The sequence below is a fragment of the Mastomys coucha genome, unplaced genomic scaffold (assembly GCF_008632895.1).
Source record: "Mastomys coucha isolate ucsf_1 unplaced genomic scaffold, UCSF_Mcou_1 pScaffold16, whole genome shotgun sequence".
Classification (NCBI taxonomy): Eukaryota; Metazoa; Chordata; class Mammalia; order Rodentia; family Muridae; genus Mastomys; species Mastomys coucha.
In genome coordinates, this window is record NW_022196898.1 from 96,202,465 (window position 1) to 96,224,087 (window position 21,623).

General features: G+C 40.4%; 1 protein-coding gene across 45 annotated transcripts in view; it reads right to left on the reverse strand.

The window, feature by feature from the left end:
• The window catches only part of Adgrl2 (adhesion G protein-coupled receptor L2), a 636,717-nt gene that overhangs the window by 22,142 nt on the left and 592,952 nt on the right, over positions 1 to 21,623 (reverse strand). For 36 of the 45 annotated variants that reach the window (XM_031375796.1, XM_031375795.1, XM_031375798.1 and 33 more), the window contains 8 exons: positions 15,901 to 16,194; positions 15,218 to 15,321; positions 14,060 to 14,245; positions 13,272 to 13,310; positions 10,325 to 10,508; positions 2,953 to 3,078; positions 2,439 to 2,644; positions 898 to 1,071 (listed from right to left, as the gene is read on the reverse strand). In XM_031375796.1, the coding sequence (XP_031231656.1) occupies positions 898 to 1,071; positions 2,439 to 2,644; positions 2,953 to 3,078; positions 10,325 to 10,508; positions 13,272 to 13,310; positions 14,060 to 14,245; positions 15,218 to 15,321; positions 15,901 to 16,194 (1,313 nt within the window). The remainder of the gene's footprint in view (positions 1 to 897; positions 1,072 to 2,438; positions 2,645 to 2,952; positions 3,079 to 10,324; positions 10,509 to 13,271; positions 13,311 to 14,059; positions 14,246 to 15,217; positions 15,322 to 15,900; positions 16,195 to 21,623) is intronic. The other 9 variants (XM_031375813.1, XM_031375805.1, XM_031375824.1 and 6 more) reach the window with 1 other exon arrangement.

Sequence of the window (21,623 nt, forward strand, 5' to 3'; positions counted from 1 at the left end):
AGGTAAAGGTTGTCTTACAGGATTTACTACTTAAAAATGATCGAATGAAAGGTGAGATTTTATTTAGAGAATGACGCAAGAGGCCAAATCTTAAAAATAACCACTAATATAGTTACCTTCAAAGATGTCTGAGAAATATTTACATGGAATAAAAACTAATTAGGATGAAAATAAATGGCATTTTAATGATTTTGCAGCTAATACATAATCCAACTTTAAAGTTTTTCTTTGCTCTTTGAGTATCTACAGACTTACAGAGTGAGAGATAAATAAGCGACACAGACAAACCTGATACAACTAAGAGTTTTACACTGGGCTTTTGTTGGAGTAAGCAGGGTGTAGGGATGAAAACCAGGGTCTTTATCATGCTGGCGAACACTCAGCCATTGAACCATATCCCCATGCTCCATGTTCTGAGCCCTTTTCATTACTGACTATCATTCTCTCTTACAATAGGAAGAACTATGTCGGCACAGTGCAGAAGCTTCTGTGACTGAAGAGTCAGCAGCTCCACATAACGTGCCAACTATTAAAGCACCGCTGTGAAATGAGATTCCGTAATTCAGACAGGAAAAGGGACCCAGCGCCTGGGAGCCCGTGTTGTATGCATATGCCCCATTTCTATCCTTTTTTTTTTTTTTAAAAAAATCCTTGGTTGCCTCTGAAAAACATTTGCCTGCAAGGGTTGGGTAGGAACATAGGAACGTCACACAAATTTGCTGAATGAGAAAGCGCCAAGCCTTGTGAACAAACAAGGACAGGGTAAAAATGATTAGAAACCCGAATTACTTTGTTTGCTTTTTAGTTATGATAAGCACCCAAAGACGGACTATTACACAAGCTGTTTCGAGTCTCGCAGGCCTTTCCCTGCGACTAATTAGAAGTGCAAATACTTACCGCAATTTCCCTGTGGGCCATGAGAATAGCAAAATTGGTGAGGTGGCTGCATGCACACGTTGTGCGAGTTTTATTAGTGTCAACCAGCTTGCAGCCCTGCGTAGACCAATATCCCATCATGGTTCTCTCTGAGTAGTTCCAGAAAGAGCAGTTTGCATTGAAATAATTGTCAGGCTGGGAAATAAAATGACAAGAGAAAATTAGGATTTTACACTCAAAGATGGCAATAGCAATTGTTTAATATGTGTAAAAAGGTAATTTAGATTAAACTTTGCATGTTTCGGACTATAAAGTTTTTCATCAGCAAAATTGTGGACGACGTTACCCGGGCCTGTATCTAGCTTAAAGGGGGTTTTATAGTCCGAAACCTCTAACGTGTACTCTAAATTACCAGGGACCCATTTCACACGATTACAATTTTCATCTGATGATTTTACCTACTGATAGGTATATTAGAATCTACCCCCAACCCCAGGCCCACCCTTCTCTGATACAAGATTAAAGTTGTGAATTTGTTCTGAGAAAATTCTGTAAGGACTGAGTGTCTTAAAAAAAAAAGTGTTTTGGTTATTTGCAAGTGAGGCATCAAATACATTTGAAATGTAGTGGTACTGTAAGGCTCTGAGGAGGAAATCAAATACAGCAGATAACACATAGGCTCTGAGCACACAGCCTATCCCTGAGTGTCCTGGACACTTGGTCATCCTCCGACACTCATTCACTCTACTCAGAGCAGATGGTCTTCCAACATCATGGTCACTTACGTACCCATTGATGCTGTGAGGGCCCTCAGAAAGGTCGCACTTCCTCAATTCTGAATTTTTAAAAACACAATCTTTGATTAAAGTTGACCCAAATAGAATTAATTTTTGTATGTATACATGCATGCATTCATACATATGTATGCATGTGCACACAGGTGTGTGTGTGTGTGTGTGTGTGTGTGTGTGTGTGTGTACCTCATCATGCAGAAGTCAAATGACAGCCTCTGGCAATGGTCCTCAGCCATTGTCTCTCAGTGTTTCTCACTGGCCTGAGACTTTCCAAGTAGGCTAAGGGCACTGTGGATTTTATCCTGCCTAGCTTCTTTTCATGGGTTTGACTGAATCAAACTTAGGTCTTCCTGTTTGCCAGGCAAGCACTTTTACCAAATGAGCCCAATATAACTAATTAAAAAATTAATGGCTAGCCATACTACAAAAGCAGAGTCTTAGGAGTTAACACTCAGCTATCCTGCTGCCAAGGCAAGAGTTAATTTTCATCCAAAACCAAATTAAAGTCATTTACATTTTCCTGTTGATTACTGAATTAGCTTTCATTAAGAATACACTTAAGTTCTAATAATCACTGAACCGGGCTCATTTAATTTTATGTTCACAGACTTAAATAAACTTGTGTCTCTGACCCAGCCCAACATTTAAATTTCAAATGGAAGGTCTTCTCCCACCCCAGCACCCTCACTCTCAGTCCAGTGACAGCTCGGCCTTCCTTTCTCTGGGGTTTAAAACCTTCTGTGACTTCATTAGCATACATTAGCTTACATCAATGTGTGGCAGTGTGAAAAGCACTGGATCTGTCAGGTACACGCGGCTGGACTCCTTATTGATGGAGACGGAGATGACGGGCGAGTTCACTGCAATGGTGCTGTTCCGACCCATGAGGTCTGCACCCAGCTTTATCGTTGCATTTTCAGTGCTTAGGAACTGTCCCAGGCTCCGATAAATGATGAATACCAGCTTGGCCAGCCCTAGGAAGGAAGACACAGCCACAGGACTCATCACACCCTTGCTCAGGATGAAAGAGCATGTGGTAAGACAAGGAGAAAAAAAATGAGAAAAAGAAAAAGAGAGAAAAAAGTGATCGGCTCTCTAAAGAGACTTACACTAAGTTTACTGAGAAAGCGATAGGAATTATTTTATATGCTAAGCCATTTCTGTTGCGTTAAGAATAAATTATCCAGACAGTACAGATTCAATTCAAAACTTAAAGGGGGAGGGGAGGGAGGAGGGGAAAGTAGGGTGGGAAGGGAAGGGGAGAGGCCCAGCAAGGTCTCACCATTCCTGCTGTTCTGTTTCACCGTGTTCGCTGAGAGTTGGATAGAGCTGCCCAACCCCTTTAAGCCAAGAGGGAATTTAAAATCGTGGACCTGCCCTTCTGTGCTGAGGACAGCAACTTCTAGAACTGGAAAAAACAAAGAAAAAGGGGAGGGCGGGGGGGGAACACATTGTTTAAACTGAAAACAGACAATAGACAATGCCATAGGAACTACACTTTCTCCTTACAAAACTTTATTAATTTGGGGTTTTTGTATTAAGTAACTTTTCAACTACCCTCTCCTAGCAGATACCAAGCCTAAAGTAGAAATCTGAAAGCCTTCACCACACAGGTCCACCTCTTTCTAGGTACAGGGATTTGAACAGCATTCTGTACGTCAGGTTGGCAGTTACACATTTTTCTCATTTCTACAAGCAGTGAAATGAGTGAAGTACATTCAGGAAATGCTGTCAACAGACAGATGTGACTTCACTCCATTCGTCGATATAAAAACATCCCTGCACTCTTAGGACCCTTTTATACTATTTTTAAATTTTGTTTTGTTGTAAATATGAAAACACTGGTGTTCAGAGATTCTTGGAAGAAATTCAGCCCCAAATCAAAACACTCAACTGCAAGCTTATAATGACGCTCCTGAAACTCCCGACTCCCACCAGAGCAGCCGAGGGCGACTGGTCTTACTGGTTCAAGTTGGAAGACATCAAGCAGCTGGTGGGTAGATGGTCCCCCTGCTCGAGTCAGGTTTTTTTGTATGTTGGGCAGAGGGTAAACACAGCTAACAAGTGTTTCTCCAAGTACAACGCCCAACAAAAAGGCCCAGACATTCACCACACAGTGGCAAATGGGAACAGACACGACAGCTCTGAGTTCAGACTCATCCTCAGTTACACAGAGCATCCCAAGCCAGCCTTACTAGAGGAGACCCTGCCAACAGAACCAAATAGAGCGAAACACTCACCACAAACGAGCACATCTGTGCGCGCACACATACCCTCGCACCCCTGATACATTATTACTCCCTCCCTCTACTGAGTGGGGCTGTAATTACTAATTATTTCTCTTAAAAAGCGCATAAAACAAAATATTCTTAGTTTTCATGTAAATTGAAATGTTCCAGACATGCATGTAAGAATGAGCTAATTTCATCTAAGTTATCTATTTACTTTTTAGCTTAAGAATTATGTTCATAGAAAAGAAAATCTAATCTGAAATTTCTACAAGCAGATTATTACTATACATGACTACTGGTTTTAGAAGAAATGAAGCGATGGTTATGAGGTAATCAAGTTAATCAAAATAGGTGTGTATCAGCCAATAAACAGTGAAACTGAGAATAGAAAAATTTGGGAAAATTAAAAGTGATTGAAGGAAACTATAGAAGTTCAGTGGTTTCTGACCACCAATATACCAATTCATAGTTTTCTGTAGACTTAATTTTAGAAAACACAGTAAGCACAATTAAGAAATAAGCTAGTGTGTAAGAATGCCTTTTAATCGGAAGAGCTCTGGTACCATTCAACAATCTATAAGTGAAGCTTAATTCTAATAAAAATTCGAACCCGACCCTATGAGTACATGGAAAGTCAAAATTCGATTTTAAAATTCATACGCATAAGAGTTACACAAGGACAGCCAGGGAATTTCCACAAGGAGAAATTCTGAAAGGCGTGCAAGCCACTAGCACCACAGAAAAGCCGACAGCACCAAAGCAAAGCCTGAGTATGAGATCTTACTCACAGGCTGACGTGGCACAGCCTTGATGGATGTCAGAGACAGGAAAGAGAGCACGTTATATGCTCATAAAAGTCCAGAGAGAACTGGTTTATTTGTATGGAAAAGCCCAGATTAGTTGCTGCTACCACAAAGAACAATCAAACAAACTTTAGAAAGACTAAAGGCAAATGTAAAACCACAAAGCTTTAATCTTATCAATGTACAAAGTTATAAATGATGGATGGGATCCTTACGAAGTCAAAGCAGAGAAAGGTTTTTAAAGCAGGAAGTGAAGATAAAACTTCTTAGATATCAAAAAAATTCAGCCCTAAAAATTAAAGACTAATTAATCAATTATACCCTATTATTCTGTAAAACAATACCTTTAAACTGCTAGAAAAGGAATGAAACAGAGTATTTTTAAACTATGTAATCCTCAACCAATTAGTGACCAGAACACATACAAAACACAGGGAAACAGAGAAACTGAGAAATGTTGAGAACAGCAAATTCACAGATAAAGTAAAACACGTTGATGAGAGTAATACAAAGGGATGCTTCAAAACATTAGGGCCACAGCAAATCAAAGCAGTACTGGGGTCCATCCAAACTGATTAACATCATCCATGCGAAAATCAGGGTTAGCCTGGGACCGTGTAGTGCTTTAACCAATGAGCACAGAAATTGGAAAAATCAGAATAGAGGAAAGCCTGGAAAATATTTGGTAAAATGGATCAGCATAGTATGTCCTTGAAAATGTTTCTTTAGGATGCATGCATGTATGCCTAGAAACACACTGAACAAGACAACACACTAAAACTTTGGTCTACTTCTCCTTACCAAAAATTGGGAAGCCACTGCAATGCCTTAGAGGATACTTAACCATGGTGTACTCTTAGATCAGAGGAAGGAATCAGAGATACACCTGTCAGTAGAAATACACACAAAACTCCTAGCCGCAATGGGAAGACCATCAGATGCCGTTTAAAGAATGAAATCATAAATGCCGTAACTACTGTGCTCATGAGCAGCCTCCCAGGTGAAATCGTTTACAAAAATTGTTAAGCAGGTGTTGAGTCTAAGAATTTGATGTCAGCTAGGACAACAATATTGGGACCCCCATCTCAAAAAAGATCCCAAAATAAAGATAAAATCTTTTAAAGACAAATGGTGATAATTATTCTCTATTTGATCTGGTCTGTCATGGAGAATGTTTGTCATCAACTTTACCAACAAGGAAGTTTCTGTGTTGCCTGTGTGTTTTAACTAAAGTGGATATAGCACAATGATATCACATGGGCTGAGTGGCCAGTGCACTGATGTTTATGTTGGTTGCTATGGCACATACCTTAGTCAACAGATAGTAAAAAGCACATGCACTTAAGTTTCTGGAGAGCTATCCAAAGTCTTACTCACCATGGCTTTTTTTCCTCCCTCATCTAAGACCCTGGCTTCAGTGAGATGCAGGCGAACCTCTGAGGAAGATACTGATGGGGCCAAAGACCTACCAAGTTCTAGGTAAGCCTAGGCTCCAGGGAGAGGGGAATACAGAATAGGTTTGAACAGATCCAAGGCCAGCCTCTGGTCTACACAGCAGGAAGAATTACCTTTGCTGTTGTAAACCGTACTTTAACTTTAACGTTTTCTTTCCAGCTATAATACAACTAAGTCTGAAGTGATGGGGGTAGAGGTTAGATGATGGAACATTCTGGCTATTCTGAAAATAAAGGAATGGAAATCATATAATGGATGTTTCAGGCTTATACCTAAATTATCCAATTAATCTTAATGTCACAAAGAGAGGCAATGGGACGCTAAGTATCCCGGTGTTATGCAACAGAAGTTCCTAAGGTGAACATACCACACTGGCCCAATTGAGCCGCTAGACAACTAGTGTATCAAATGCAGGTTAACGATGAAATCAGGTGAAGTGAGACAGATCTAAAGGCACAAACGTCTACGAGGGTCATCGTCCTCCTCACTTCTCTAATGAAACAATAAAACTTTTAACATGCACTCTTTTAATGGAAAGGAAATAAATATGGAATAGGTATATAAACAGACTATTATATCCACTTTCAAATAAATCAAGGCTTAACACCTCTGCAAGAAGGAAGGTGCATGATTATTATCTCCTGAACTTATTTTCTTAACGTTTAAGTGTGATTTTTCTTTTTCTTAAAAAGGACATTGAAGATTTCACATTCATAATGATAGGACATTATGGTTTGCTGTAAAATTATACAGCGTAAGAGGTGTAAGCAAGGTAGAATTAGGCAGAGGGAGGATGCTGAAACCTTTCGAAATCAGTTAGAAACTTATGCTTTTCTCAAGAGAGCAAAGTCTTTCTACATAAAGAATCCTTATTGCTAACGAGTTGAAAACTAGCTGAACTAGATCAGAAAAGATTAAAGATCCTTTATAAAGAGATGAGTGAATGGGCCATAAACACATGCAAAAATTCATCAAGTGGATGACTTTTAGTTCCCTCTAATCCTAGCACTCAGAAGGTCAAAGCTGGAGGACAGAGTTTAAGACCACATCAGCTATACAAGGAGATCAAGTCTCCATCAGAGCCCCCCCCAAAATAAACACATGTTGCTTAGTAGAAATGAAAAGCAAACTCACACAAGATACCAATGCAAACTACTGAAATGGGCAAAATTAAAAAGCTCGAGTCTCGGAAAGCACTGAGAACTGGTGGGACTCTCACTCATAGCCTTCAGAGACCAAATGGACATAAGAGCCGCCATGTGGTAACAGCTAAAAACCAGTAATGTGAACTGATACCCAGAAATGTGAGTACATTCCTAAAATGGCACAACACTGAGCAATAAGATTGAACTACAATCCTCAGTCTGGATGGGGGGAGCTCAAAATTAACTCAACATAAAAGAAGCAAGATTCAAAAGGAATGTGAGTCAGTCTAGGGGCCAAGTTCACTGACAGGAAGCAGTGGTTTCCCCTGGCGGAGGTGGGAGGGGCTGCCTTTTGAAGATAAAAAAGAAGCCTATTCTGATGGTGGGTGGAGCATTTGCTGGAGATTCCCGAGAACCATGCTTTCAAGTAGACACTGACGCATAGAGAGGAGACCTCAGTGTTGACAGGGGACGCTCTCCTAGATACTCACACCACTCTACGGCCTCATATCGCACCTGCGTAAAGCACAGTGGGAACTTAAAACTAATTGCTAAGAAGAAAACCAACTTGTTTCAATAACTGAAGATATAGCTGTCGTCTATGTTTACATAAGAGCTTCAAAAAATATATAAGGAAACAGTAGGCTATCCTCATATGTTTAAAGACAAATTCTAGGAAAAACAAAGTTTTCTTTGTGCTTAAAACAACACGCATTTCAAATAAAATGTTGATTATGAATTAGAAATAAACAACATAACTATCTTCCATGCTAATAACATTGGGGTAATAAGTATAAAGAGAGAATAAATTCCAACTATGGATTAGTAATACAGTAAAATGTTACACTATATCCCAAATGGATATTCATAATGTCATTAAGCTTAAAACTTTAATAGGAAGAACAATCCTTCCAAGCTCAGAAAGATGTATTCGGAAAATGATAATTTCCAGATATTTAATCTCATGGTTGTCTGGAATTAAGACAAAAAAGTATGTGGAATATAGAAATAAAACATGTTCAACAGATGGGTACGCAAGAATTTAATATAACTCTTCAAGTATCCATGTACAGTTGAAGTTAAAAAATAAAGTTTAGGTTTCATTTTTAAACTAACTTTTAGAAAATTTGGGAAACAAATTGAAGCCACAAAATGTCATGCTATATATGTCACTAAGAGGATGGGATCCACCCCATTCTGTGCTTAGGGGATACCACCGGACACAACTGAGTGGACCCCACTCTGTGCTTAGGGGATACCACCGGACACAACTGAGTGGTGTTAAATGTGCAGAAATTTGAAGAATGTTATCAGCTCAGAAAACTGTCAGGAGATAATGAAAGTTTGGGAGTTTTATTAATTTTTTATTATGAGTAAACCATGCGAACACTTTTTTGAGGGGGTTGATTTTTTTAGAGACGGGGTTTCTCCGTCCCTGGCTGGCCTGGACTCTGGAGTCCTGGCTCTGCCTCCCAAGTGCTGATATTAAAGACATGAGCCAACACACTCGGCTGAACACAGTTTTCTTGTTTTTTGTTTATTTGTTTTCTTTGATTTTTCCAAGACAGGGTTTCTCTATGTACACTTTGTAGACCAGGCTGGCCTCGAACTCAGAAATCCACCTGCCTCTGCCTCCCAAGGGCTAGGATTAAAGGCGTGCGCCCACCACCGCCTGACAGTTTTCTTGTTTTTTAACAACCAGATATCTAAGACTATAGATCTTTTGACTGTATTTATATGCTGAAGTTATGGGGATGATTTATAATTTCTACACCCTGGGAAAATTTTATATATATGAAATAAACTTAAAGTTTAAAATTTCAATTCAGGTGCCATATTTGAGTTATGTCTATTTTTTCAGCTGTTAATACGCATCCATCCCATTGATGGTCATGAAATGTCAGTAAGACAGGGCATTCCAGCCAGAGGAACTTCATTCTTTCTGTCCTGAAGGAGTCATCATGGCTTCTGGTGGAGAAATGAGCGGTCTTTATTTTTTTCATGCATCTTTTCTTTTTCACTGATAATGGCAATCTTTTATTTCAGTAAGCTATCTAGTAAACTTTGGATCATGTCAATCTCACCAAATAATTATCTACTCTAAGTTGGAGATATTTAAATATCAGGCTTTCCCCCTCCTACCAAAGATTGACAACAGTAGATTTCTGACCTTCACTGGCAATAAATATTTCAACTCTTGACTACCCTTCAGAAATATTGGAAATTTGACAACCTGGACAGAATGCTAAAAGTATGTCCTTCGCTGGTAATATCTTTTAATGGGAAGAGGGAGAGGGACAGCCTCTCACAGACCAGGCTGACCTTCACTTCTTGACCTTCCACTAGCCCTGAAGTAGTCCCTAGCCCTAAGAAGTGCTAGAGAATCAAACCTAGGGCTTCCTGGTACCAGGTGAGCACCTCGCCCACTAAGCTCCAACCTCAAGTGTTTTGCTTTGGAAATCAGGCTCTCACACTATAGCCCAGGGTGGCTGTGAACTCACAGCAATCCTCCTGCTGCAGTCTAGCAAATGCTATTATGACAGATGTGGACTACTAACTCCCAGCTATTAACTACTGCATTTACCTAAAGGAGGTTGTGTTTAATGTAAACAGTCGCACTCAAGTTTTATGAGCTATAAAATATCGGACTGGAAGAACATATTAAGTGATTTAAATTCATTAGGAATGTTGTCAAGATGGAAATGCATTTGCCACCTTCTCACATGAAGCACGTTCATCCCTTCAGCAATACATATTCTAGAGTTTAAGTGCTCCTAGTTTTTTCCTTTAATGATTTTTCAATTGAAAAATTCACACATACTCAGAAAAACAACTTCCATAAGATGTAGGCAGATTTCAGCTTAAGTATTAATTTTATGAAGTATGATCAATAATTTCTTTTCCTCAAAAAACTCAGCAAAAGAGAAAGTCTGCTATTGGGAAATGATCCAGCCAGGACACAATCTCTGCTCTCTTCAACATCTGTCTTCCAAATTAAATGCTGCCGCAGATACACTCACCAATATTTTCTGTTGGCATGGAGACCCTGGTTGGTTCCAAAAGGTTGTCTGCTAGGACAAACGCGCCTTCTTCCAGTGTATCCAGCAACATCGTGGCCGTGTGCGCCTGCTCGGAAGAATTCATGTGCTTCCAGGATTCCAGAGCCTCAGATCTCAGAAGGTTGTCTACTGTGTCCACAATTGCCTGTGTCCATCAGAAAAATGACCATTAGTTCTGACGGCCTCTAGAACACAGGGGACTGTCAATCGCTGACTGGTGACAACTGTGATGTTTACCTGACGTGAGGACTTACTTTCTTTTCATGAGTGGGGCAACTGTAAGTACTACTTCAAAATAGCACTAACTAGACATGAGTGAACAGCTGCCCGACACGAAGGAGTCCTTAGGAAAGGTGGCTTGCTTCTCATTTGTCTAAGCATATTGCAACTGCTGAAGGGGTCGTGGAACTCTCAGTAGCAGCTCCGACTTACACAAGTGGTCACTCACAACTATCACACTGTTTGTAATTTCAAATGTTAAATGTATGACTGGAAAACACTCGTGTTTCTAGAGTAGGCCAGCATCTGCCAGAAATTTCAGTCATGGTGTTCTTTTGAATTCAAGTAAGTCAAACGGCTTTACATCCTTTGTCTGTTATCACTTGAGTGGAAGAGTAGCTTTCTAAAGCTTAGAAGCTACATTTTGGTCCTACCCATCACCTATATAACACACATACCTATATGTGTGCATATGTTAACTCCTAAGGACTGGTCTGCTTTTACAGGAATGAAGAAAACAGGCAAAATACTGAAAGGCTATATTAATCATTCAAGGAGAATAGAAATATATAAAGTGCTGAAAAACAACTGAGCTGCAAATATTCCTAAGTGTGGGTGCAATTTAACCCCATGCAAAACAGCATTAAATAACAATATAGCTCTGTGGGCTAGTCCACTGCAGGCAAGCACTTGCTTTAGTCAGGCTGCAGTGTGCTGTGCATAGCTGGGTGCTGTGCCTAGCTGGGTGCACGAAGTCAGTACATGTGTTTACTATTCCATATGCCTACATACACTGTGCCACTAGGCTGGTAAATACATTGTTCTGATCCATTGGTAGTTGCTGAGGAAAAATAATGTGCCATCTATGGAAAACAGCAATGAACTGGGTCTTTTTTTTTTTTTTACTTTTTTCTTTTTAGACGCTCTGTATGAGCAAGGGGAAAAGTTGTTTGAGGCTATTGTCAGAGTAAGATTAATTAGCTTAATCCATCTTAATACCCTCGTTCAGTCTGCCTTGCGAGCCACCATGACCTCTGTGGCAGGTGGAAGGTACTTCCAAGTGGTTGTTAAAGGCTTTTTCTGTTTCTAATGGGAGATAGACTAGTCCAGAATGCTCACATGGATGCTTCTTCAGCCAGTAACTAGACTGGAACAGAAATTGGTCTGCTGAGACCAGATTCATTAGTCACCAAGAAATACAGACCAGAGTCTCTAATCTAAGTTACAAATGAATCTTCTGTAGCCAAGTAGAAACTTACTTCATTTGCATAGAGTAAGTCTGATTTGTAATTTAAGGAAGCTTATTATTCTTGTCTGAACAGAGAAGCTCATTCAAAACACACTGAAAATGACACTGGTCAGAAATTAAAGTCATATCGAGGTTTAGCATGTGTGTTTACTTCTCCTGACGGCACGCTGACATCAATGTGAAAAGCTCCTTATTTATTACCATTTATGATTTCCAGGTAGGATCAAGGTAAGCATTAGCCTGGCCATATCCCTACAACAGTTTTTTCTTGACAAAGCTGGGGGAAGCTGACTCTTGGCTCAGTGAGTTATATTTTGGGCAACATACTGGTTGCTGCATTCCACACATTAGAATCTTAATGAAAAACTCAACATCTGAGTGTGAATTACTTCACAGATCTGCATCAGTTGCATCCATAATCAGATTTCTTAATGGATTTTTTAGAACATTTTTACCTGCAAACTGATTTCCCTTTTCTTGCAAAGGGCTCAGATCCAAAGGTGTCATTTGCTAACAGGTGAGATGTTGTTCTCGGTGCCCCTCCCCGACCTTGCTAACCGGTGATTCCCTGATTGTTGTACCCAGCCCTGACCTTGTCAACCAAGTTTATGAGGTTTCAGCTTCTGAGTAACTTCTCATTTACAGAACTACACAACTTCTTGGGTTTGTTCCCCCACTATGGGACTTTGTCCTTGTGCGTGAGATTTACCTAGGTAACAGTTAACCACCCTCTGCACAGCAAGAAACTTCTAACCTACAGAGCAAACCAAAATACGATAGTACTAGTTTGGTTTACTGGCATGGCGAGCCTCGGAACACTGCCTGGCATGTCAAACACACGAGGAAAAAATGCTGGCCGCGGCACAGAAGTGCCTCGTTGTTCCTACGATCCTGAAAGGAACGCCCACCCAGCATAGACTGGAATCACCTTTGCAATGTTCGTATTTTACTTCTGGATGCCCACACTCATCAGCCTGCTTCCAGAAGCGAATTCCCAAAAGGCCAGAACAAAGCCTAATTTATTGAACAGTACACCCCCGAGATCAGAAAGCAGTGACTTTTACATGCACATATATTATGCCCATACAGTCTTTGATATGATAAACTGCCAAGAATATATCATAGCTGTTTCAGGTTGTTGAAGCCAGAGATGGGTAACAGAAAACAAAGGGACCACTATGTGCTCTCTTCCAATTCAGAGGATAGTCGTTAAAGTTCTTGTATTTTTGGTTTTTTTAAATAAATGGGAAACCAGCAAAAAAAAAAAAAATCAGTAAAATATTATTGGCTTGTTCTGAGAGAAGCCAACATTGGTACAGCTGATATGGGGCACATTATATAATTATCAAAGACTGAAAATTCTGAGTCATGCAGCAAGATGGCGGAAGCGTGGCAGGCAGCTGAGGAGCGGAGGAAGCAGGGGAGAGACAGGAAAGATACCTTAAGGTAAGCCCTGCATGTCTTCTCTCGTTTTTGGAGCTTTTAAGTAAAAGAAAAGAAAATCAGAGGTTAGATTTATCTGCTGAAAAAAATATGAGGAAAGAAAAAAAATCCTCAGAAATTAAGTTGGTGTTCCTGAGTTCTAAGGTGACTAGGTACAAATAACCTCTGGGCACCTGGGTCACTCCACTCGTGGGCAAAGCTATCTATTTTTCAGTTTTTAGCTCTGTCTTGCCAAGTGTCTTTTTATTTTATTTTATTTTGTTTTATTTTAATTTTTACAAGAGAAAAAAAATGAGAAACAGTCTGCCTATCTGTGACTTAATTCTGGATTCCAATGAACAAGGATATAAACCAACATGGTGAGGCGCACTCACCATTTGAGAACGCGGGGGTGGGGGGTGAGGGGGTGAATCTTAGCTTTCTCCCCATAGCTGCCACTAACACCACTGGATATCACACCTTTGCTTCAAGCACTAAGAGCTGCATGTTTTCATAAATTCATTAATCATGTGACCTAGAATCACTCTAGACAAGAACCCTAACTCTACAGCGACAGGGCTGACCAGTCAGATGGTGAAATTATCACTCACTAAAATCTGGCATAATTAGTATCATTTATGTCTTTGAGGGAGAGGAGAACCGTGTTCCTTTCTCAGTCATTCTCTGTGAGAAATGAGCACACTAGGAAGTTGAGTCTCTAAGTATGTGTCTGGGTGCCTGGCTGCAAGTGTGGAGGGGCAGAGAGCAGCCATTCAGAACCATGTCCTACAGTGTCCAGATCCTACCTTGTTATAGCTCCTCCCAGCCGAATCCTTCTCACTCGGTTTCAGCTCCTGCAGCTGAGCATCCAGGATGTCCACCAACTGTTCCATCAGCCTCACAGAAGAGCTCACGTCCCCTGCAAACACATTCCCCTTGGTGTGCTTCGCCAATTCATTGGCCAGACTCGCAGCATTCTCTCCACTTCTGATCTGAAAAGGTAATTAGTAGTATCTCAGTAAACGATCTGTGGCTTTTGGTTCTCTTTCAGCAGCTCTGTTGTGGTGGGGAAAAAAATTTGCAAATATGTCAAAATCTGCAACTAATTGAGACTAGTAATGTTTTCTTCATCTCAGAAGATTAAAGGCTTTTAGATCCTTACCATACAAAGAAATTCCTCTTACACACACACACACACACACACACACACACACACACACACACACACACACAGAGGAGGGGGAGAGGAACAGAGAGGGAGAAAGAGGGAAAGAGAGAGGGAAACAAAAGGAGAGGGCTAGAGACATCCTTTTGTATTGTTTTGTTTTTTTCTCTCTGTTTTTTTTTCTGTCGACTCTCATTTCCCTGTAACCACTTTAAGTTGTTATTCTATTTTTTTTACTTATTCCAATGATGCAGATTTTACATCAGAAAGCGGTGTGATACCCAGAATTATGTCTGTATTTCAAGAAAGCTAGACAGAGAGAAAATTAAAAGAGTACTACAGTCCAGTGCAAAATTTCAAGCAGAGGTTTCTAGGCCTGCTGCAGGATCATTTTCACTCATTGTCTGTAATCGTGTGTGATACAAACATCTGTTTGCATTCTGTGGGTTCAGCTGCAAACTTAACGATACTTGAATTTATAGGGCTAGTATACTATTTGTCTCATGAACATCAAAAGAATCAGGACAAACTAAATGTGAATGAAATTAAAACAAGTATGCACTGGTTAAACAGCTTAACACAGAAAACAGCTTAACCCCAAACAAATCTAACATTCAACGACTAGTTCACAGACAAAACTATGCCTTAAAAAACAAAACAAAACAAAAAAAACCCAACCAACCAACCAAACAAAAACTTTTGTGCTGAACAAAGCCTCAGTGTAACACAGAAAACTAAACTATTCAAGTTGAACGTCAAGCTCTCACACAATCCACCCCATCAGAACATTCTAACCCACCTTCTGGGCCAGCTGATTCACCCAGTGAGACGTGCAGTTGCTAAGATCCGGGCCCTTCGGGTTCCATGCTCCTGTGGAAGCCACGCAGAGATACGAGGCAGTTCCTGCAGCAGACGCAGAGAACAGTGGTGAGGTTGAAGCTCTGTTCTGTGAGCTTTTGGGAAACTTGGCTTTGATGATCCTAGACTGGGCATTACAGTTTCAATGAGTGCTATTCAAAGTAGTTGGCAATCATTGACAGAAAGTGGCAGGCAATGCAGAAGATTTTAAACTAAATATAAAGTAAGCATGGGACACCAGACATTTAGAGTGGGTTTGGGGGGAACCAAAAAGCCCTTCCTATTCTTGGGGCTCATCTAACGTGATGGCGGTCATGAGAAAGGCAGCTAGCTACAGGGGAGCCTCACTAGATAGAGACTTGAGACAAAAAGACTCAGGTTTGACGTGGGAAATGGAGAGGCAATTCGATGCCTGACCTTAAGTGACACTCACAGTTTAAAAACCTTTATAATGTGTAAAAAAAAAACAAAAACAAACAAATAAAAAACCAACCTGTATTAGTAATATAATAAAATAATGAAATTGGCTTGTGTAACTATCTTCCGCTAATGAAACCTTTCCCATGTTATTTGGAAGCTACTTACTAAACTATAAAAGTGTGCCTTGTGTAGTGCAGGAAATACCTCTTGTTCCCTTGGGACACGGTCGCTCAACCATCATCCCCCTTTGTGTCTGAGGCCACTTTATCCCCTTCCATTCTAACGCTTCGCAGAATCTCTCTGGCAGGGGAAAAATATTTGTTACAGGAGGAATTTTGGTTGTGGAGGCCGCTGGAGGTGGCTTGGTCCCTCTGCTTCCTTCCTGAGGACGAGCTACTGTGCTGCTCACGGGGCCTCTCTGGGAAGTACTGCTTGTGGTTGACACTGTGGTTTTGAACAGCTCAGCTGAAGAAGTTATTGTCACAGCTGTGGTAGGCACTATGAAAAAAAGATGAATGTATTAATCTCAAACACACCTTCACACTCACCTAGAGGCGTGTGTATGTGAACATATGCATGCACACACACACACACACACACACACACACACACACACACACACGCATACCCCTTCACCCATCCATATTCCCCAAGTCAACAAACAAAATTATAGTAGGGAAGGAGAAGATGAAAAAAAAATCACATTTATTACAATTTATTCATAGGGTCAAAAGGTGATCACTTAAGCTAGATGGTAGCTTGGATCTTGGTAAATATGGTCACATGATTTAATTGTAATTTCCCCATAACGCTCTGAGGTTCTCAATTCTCTAATGCTGTCACCCTTACAGTCACACATGTTGTGCATACCCCAACCATAAACCTATTTCATTGTTACTTCATAACTGTAATCCTGCAGTGGTTACAAATCGTAATGCAAGTATCTGATATGTAGGATATCTCCTATGAGATCCCTGCTAAAGAGTCACTTGACCCTCAAGGGGTCACAACCCACAGGTTCAGAACGTCTGCTCTAAAGAAACGAAGTAAATGCAGGAAAACTGTATTGTACAAGTATATTGCATTAAAAAAAAAATCCAAAAGATCAAGGGGAAAAAAAAAAACCCTCTGACAATGATGGATAATTAGTATGATAAAAAGATTTGAAGTCACCCACTCCACATCCTGGAGAAAAACAAACACACTGACACCTCTCCAGTCAGCAGCCGTTCTTGCTTGAGGGCTTTTGAGCATGCCTGGTTACGTCCAAACAGAAGGTAAGTTGGGCACACTTATTCTGCTCTGGGTTTGGCATCTTTACTTCGAAAAGGTGAGGATGAGAGCTCCCCGAGACATCTCTCACCCAGACAAGGCTTAGAACAGACGGAGAGTCAAAAATCAACCTTTCTGTTTCTCACCAGTCCATAGAAGACAATGCAAACGAACTATAGTCACATATTTCAAAATAAACAAAAGGGAATTGTAAGGAAAGGGTTTGTCTTCTAAAAAAAAAAAAATTCAACTAGATTCTAAAACAAGAGTGCGCAACTGTTTTCTCCTTTAACAACCAAGCATTAAAAAAAGTGTCAGCAAGAATATAGTAACATTTAAAATCTGTCAGAAATATTCAAAAGTTTTATCTACAATTTATTTATTCTTAAAATCTTACATGTAGGTTACCTTAAATTTAATGTCCATAAGTTATTCCTAAACCATAAAAATTTTAACACTGGTATGCTCAAATGAGAATATCTTACTGCCATCTATCACTATGTACAAAAAACATTTTTGTTTTACCTATACACAAGAAACAAGCTATATTACTGACCATTGAAAAGTATATTCAAAATCACTCTTATGTTTAACACTTGAGGCTCTGTCTTAAAAATAGTCATTAATTAATTCTCATCGGTTGAGAGCATGTGAAGAGGATAATAAAAGGTGTGTGTGTGTGTGTGTGTGTGTGTGTGTGTGTGTGTGTGTGTGTGTGTATCTGGGGGTTTTAGGTGTGGCAAACTTCTAGTTCTCATTACATATATTACACTTAGGTTTTCCTCTCCCTCCCATCTCACTGGGAAACTTTTAAGCATGTGTTTTAATTCTAAGCTAAAATGATTGGTCATATGAGAAGCATCTCTGTACGTCAGTCAAACACCATCCCTAGCCAGCTGCTGTGAGAACCATGCCAACCTGTCTCTCTCTGCTGTGAAAGTACCCTCTCGTTAAACAGCCTCCTTCGATCCCAACGCAGGGAGGCTTTCATAGCTTTCTCAATGAACATTTCTCAAAGCACCACAATCCTTTGCAAACGCGTCAGATGACTGCTGCGGAATCAGGGAGTGAGGAGGGAGCCAGGAATCAGAGAGAGTGGGGAAAAGCACAGGACAACATGCCTGACACGATACTAATCAGTTCACAGGGGACCACTCAGATATGTATTAATACCACAAGTACTCATTGCTAGCTAAGCATCAGTAAAGATCCAGGCGATGGAAAGATTGAATCTCCACTGGATTCACAAAAAGCTCAGGGAGCACTCTGCAGCCATGCATTTGTATATTTTTCATCAATATATTAAACCATAGGGAGTAACTAAAATTTGTGGGATGTTGGAAGACTGAAATTTAGTGATACTTCAAGGCATAAGTTTTTATATTTGAGAGGCGTTTCTAAGAATCACTAACTCTCCCCATTAAATTAGCTAGAGAAAGGACCCAAGGAGCTGAAGGGTTTGCAGCCCCTTAGGATGAACAACAATATGAATTAACTAGTACCCTCAGAGCTCCCAGAGACTAAACCACCAACAACCAAAGAGTACACATGGTGGGACTCGTGGCTCCAGCTGTGTTTGTAGCAGAGGATGGTAAAGTCAGTAATCAGTGGGAGGAGAGGCCCTTGGCCCTGTGAAGGTTCTATGCCCCAGTGTAGGGGAATGCCAGGGCCAGTAAGCAGGAGAAGGTGGGTTGGAGAGCAGGGGGAAGGGGGAGTGGAGAGGGGGGAGGGAATAGGGTTTTTTCTTTCTTTTTTTTTGGAGTGGAAACTGGGAAAGGTGATATCATTTGACATGTAAGCAAAGAAAATATCTAATAAAAAAAGAATCATTAACTCTATGGAGTAGAGACAAATGAAGGCGGGGCATCTGGCAATGATCAAAGCTGGTGGTATTTCTTCAGCATTCATAGTCAGATGTCATGACTACCCACAGCCTGGGATCAATATAGATCATGTCTTACCATAGGCAAGGCACAAACTGTCTTTTCATACCCATGGAAACCTGGTCATGGAGAAGTCAGGTGACTGGTTTAAGGTCACCTGGTTCTCATATTAAATGTTTGATCTTACCTTCCTAGGTAAGAGGCTGATCAAAGGCTGAGAAAAAAGACAATGCAATGTGCCCTTATTCTGGGGTATGAGAAGACCAAGGTTCATCATGAATGTGGCAAAAGTTTCAGACTTTGAGAACACTGCCCGAAGACCAACACAAAACAGAACTGTAACATGGATACCAAGCATTTTTACAAAGCTCTGTTTACCAGGGTGTCCTGGCAAACACCCTGTTGGGCCGGCTTAGCACTGACTGCCATGCATCGTTTTAGTGATACCAAAGTCAGTGCTAACAAACACATTGACTGGTGTTTGTGTCCAGGAAAACCTTAACGAGTAGAAAAAGAGTCTGTCTACTAAGGTACCCAGGGCTGAGCTGTGGACTGTCAGGCTCTCCCTCTATCCGTTGGAGAACAGTATCCAAGTGTGTATGACACTCTTACCCAGGCCGGATTGTTCACTCGCTGACGAATGACTGGCCTCCAGCTAGAAACTATCCAAGCTGGTAAGAAGAAGTCACACCCATTAAATTTACCCCCATGCTGTTGTATGAGGACCTTTCACTAGCAGTGGGAGGATATTTAGAAAATGTGATATGTTGAATATTTTATATGCATAACAAGACGGCTCCTTTGCTTACATAGGACCTCCCGTTACAGAATTATCAAACTTCTCAGAGTCAAGATGAGCACCCACTCAGGAACCGCCCCAAACTGAGTAAGGATAGGACTACTTGATTGTTAGTACTTGGGATATCACATCTATAGGAAGAGTAAGAAAAAGCAAGTTACACGGATAGACTGAAGAGTTAAAACAGACCCACAAAGAGTTTTTCTGAGACCTGTTCCAGACAGACCAAATTTGATGTAGTTTAAGACAACAACAACAACAACGACTCATGATGGAGAAGAAACGCTTAATATTAAAATACGCATATAAAAATATCAGGAGATAGAAATATTACACTTGTGGCATCAGAGGCTGGGGAGGCTTGACCCATCACTGAGAGCAGCATTGGAAGGGATGGGCTAGCAAGATCCACGTGCACGTGAAAAGAATGATGCTTTCTCAGACCCGCTGTACCATTTGCCACATAAAATCCGCAGCCTTTATATTTTTATTGTTTTGTTTTGTTAGTTACATAAGCTAGTCTTGTACCAAATCCTGTAGTATCTGCTTCATGAGAACTCTCTCCATTAAGACTTTAACTATGCATTCTAGCCGCACAAGCCAGCCGCTGGCTTGTGGAAAGCAAAGACCCAATTCCTCTGGTTGCTCCATTCCTTGCCTTATCCACTTCTTGATTCTTACTTCTGAAGGCTAAATGTACCTTATTAGTTTGACCTTAATCTACTGGCCAGGATAGTTCTGGGAGACCCCACCTTCAGGCTTAGAGAGCACAGACCTCAGAAGAGAGAAATGAGTCTCTAGAATTGTAAGTAGAAACATTATAAGAAGAGCAAATAAGAATATAGGTCAAACGGCAGCAAGAAAAATTTAGGTCAGGTAAAATGTTTTATTACTTAGGGTTTAATAAGGGGTCAAGATGAATTTTTATGTTCTGGGAATATGGAAGCATGGCCAACTATTTGGAAGGAGAAACCACTGTCATGGGAATGCCTGTCTCATTTCAAACACTGGCAAGTACTCTTTCAGAAAAACACCTCAAGTAGCAAAGCCTTCTTGACTGGAACTGCACCACAAAATGTATTAGCACACAGATCACATGTGGGAAAGCCATTGCTACTTGTTCTTATATTTGATGGAACAAGTAGGCACGTCATCGCGCTATGGTGAATAGGATCTATACTCAATGAATGGAATCTATACAATGTTCATGACCTTCCAATTATTGCCTGGTTAGGAATTCGTAGTTAAGGCTGGCTTAACAACTTTCTTGCTCCCCGCCCCCTTCCCTTCACTTTCTGTCCTTCCCCAACAAGGGGGAAAGATTTACTGCCACCCAAAACCAATGTAACAAAACAAATGTAACAGGGTGTCTGGGTGGAATAGGCTACAGAAAAAGGTGAGCAGGGGATCTATACAATTTTAGCTGATGCTTAATCTGGTCGGAGGATGGAAGGGTAAAACAGAAGCACTGGAGTAGCTTCTAGAAAAATTAAGATGCATGAACCATCCCACACTGCTAACCTCTAGAGAAAACAGACATCGTACATTTTAAAACGAATTATTTTAAGAAGCTCAGTAAAAATTTAAGCTGGTAAACGAAATTTCCCTGTTGAAAATTTAACAACAGATTTCCCAGCTACATTTTCAAACCAGGAATCTCCAGGAGCGCATTCATCAGCACGCGGCTACCGCCACCACTAGTTTCGCTTTCTGAGTAAAACTCGACACATATTTTGGTACTCTATGAAGATTCAAACTTGAAGTTCAGCTATTAAAAAGCTCCAACTTTCCCTTTTAAGGTTGTGACCATATGATAGTATTTAGGGCTTATTAACATATCTGAAAAGAAGTGTTTGTATGCTATTGACAGTGGGTGTATTTAAGTGCAGTACCTTAAGAAAAGGGTGAAAATTCACCTTGGTGAAAAGATTAATTTCATAATTTGACAAAATATTTTAGCTCTCAATTTTTTG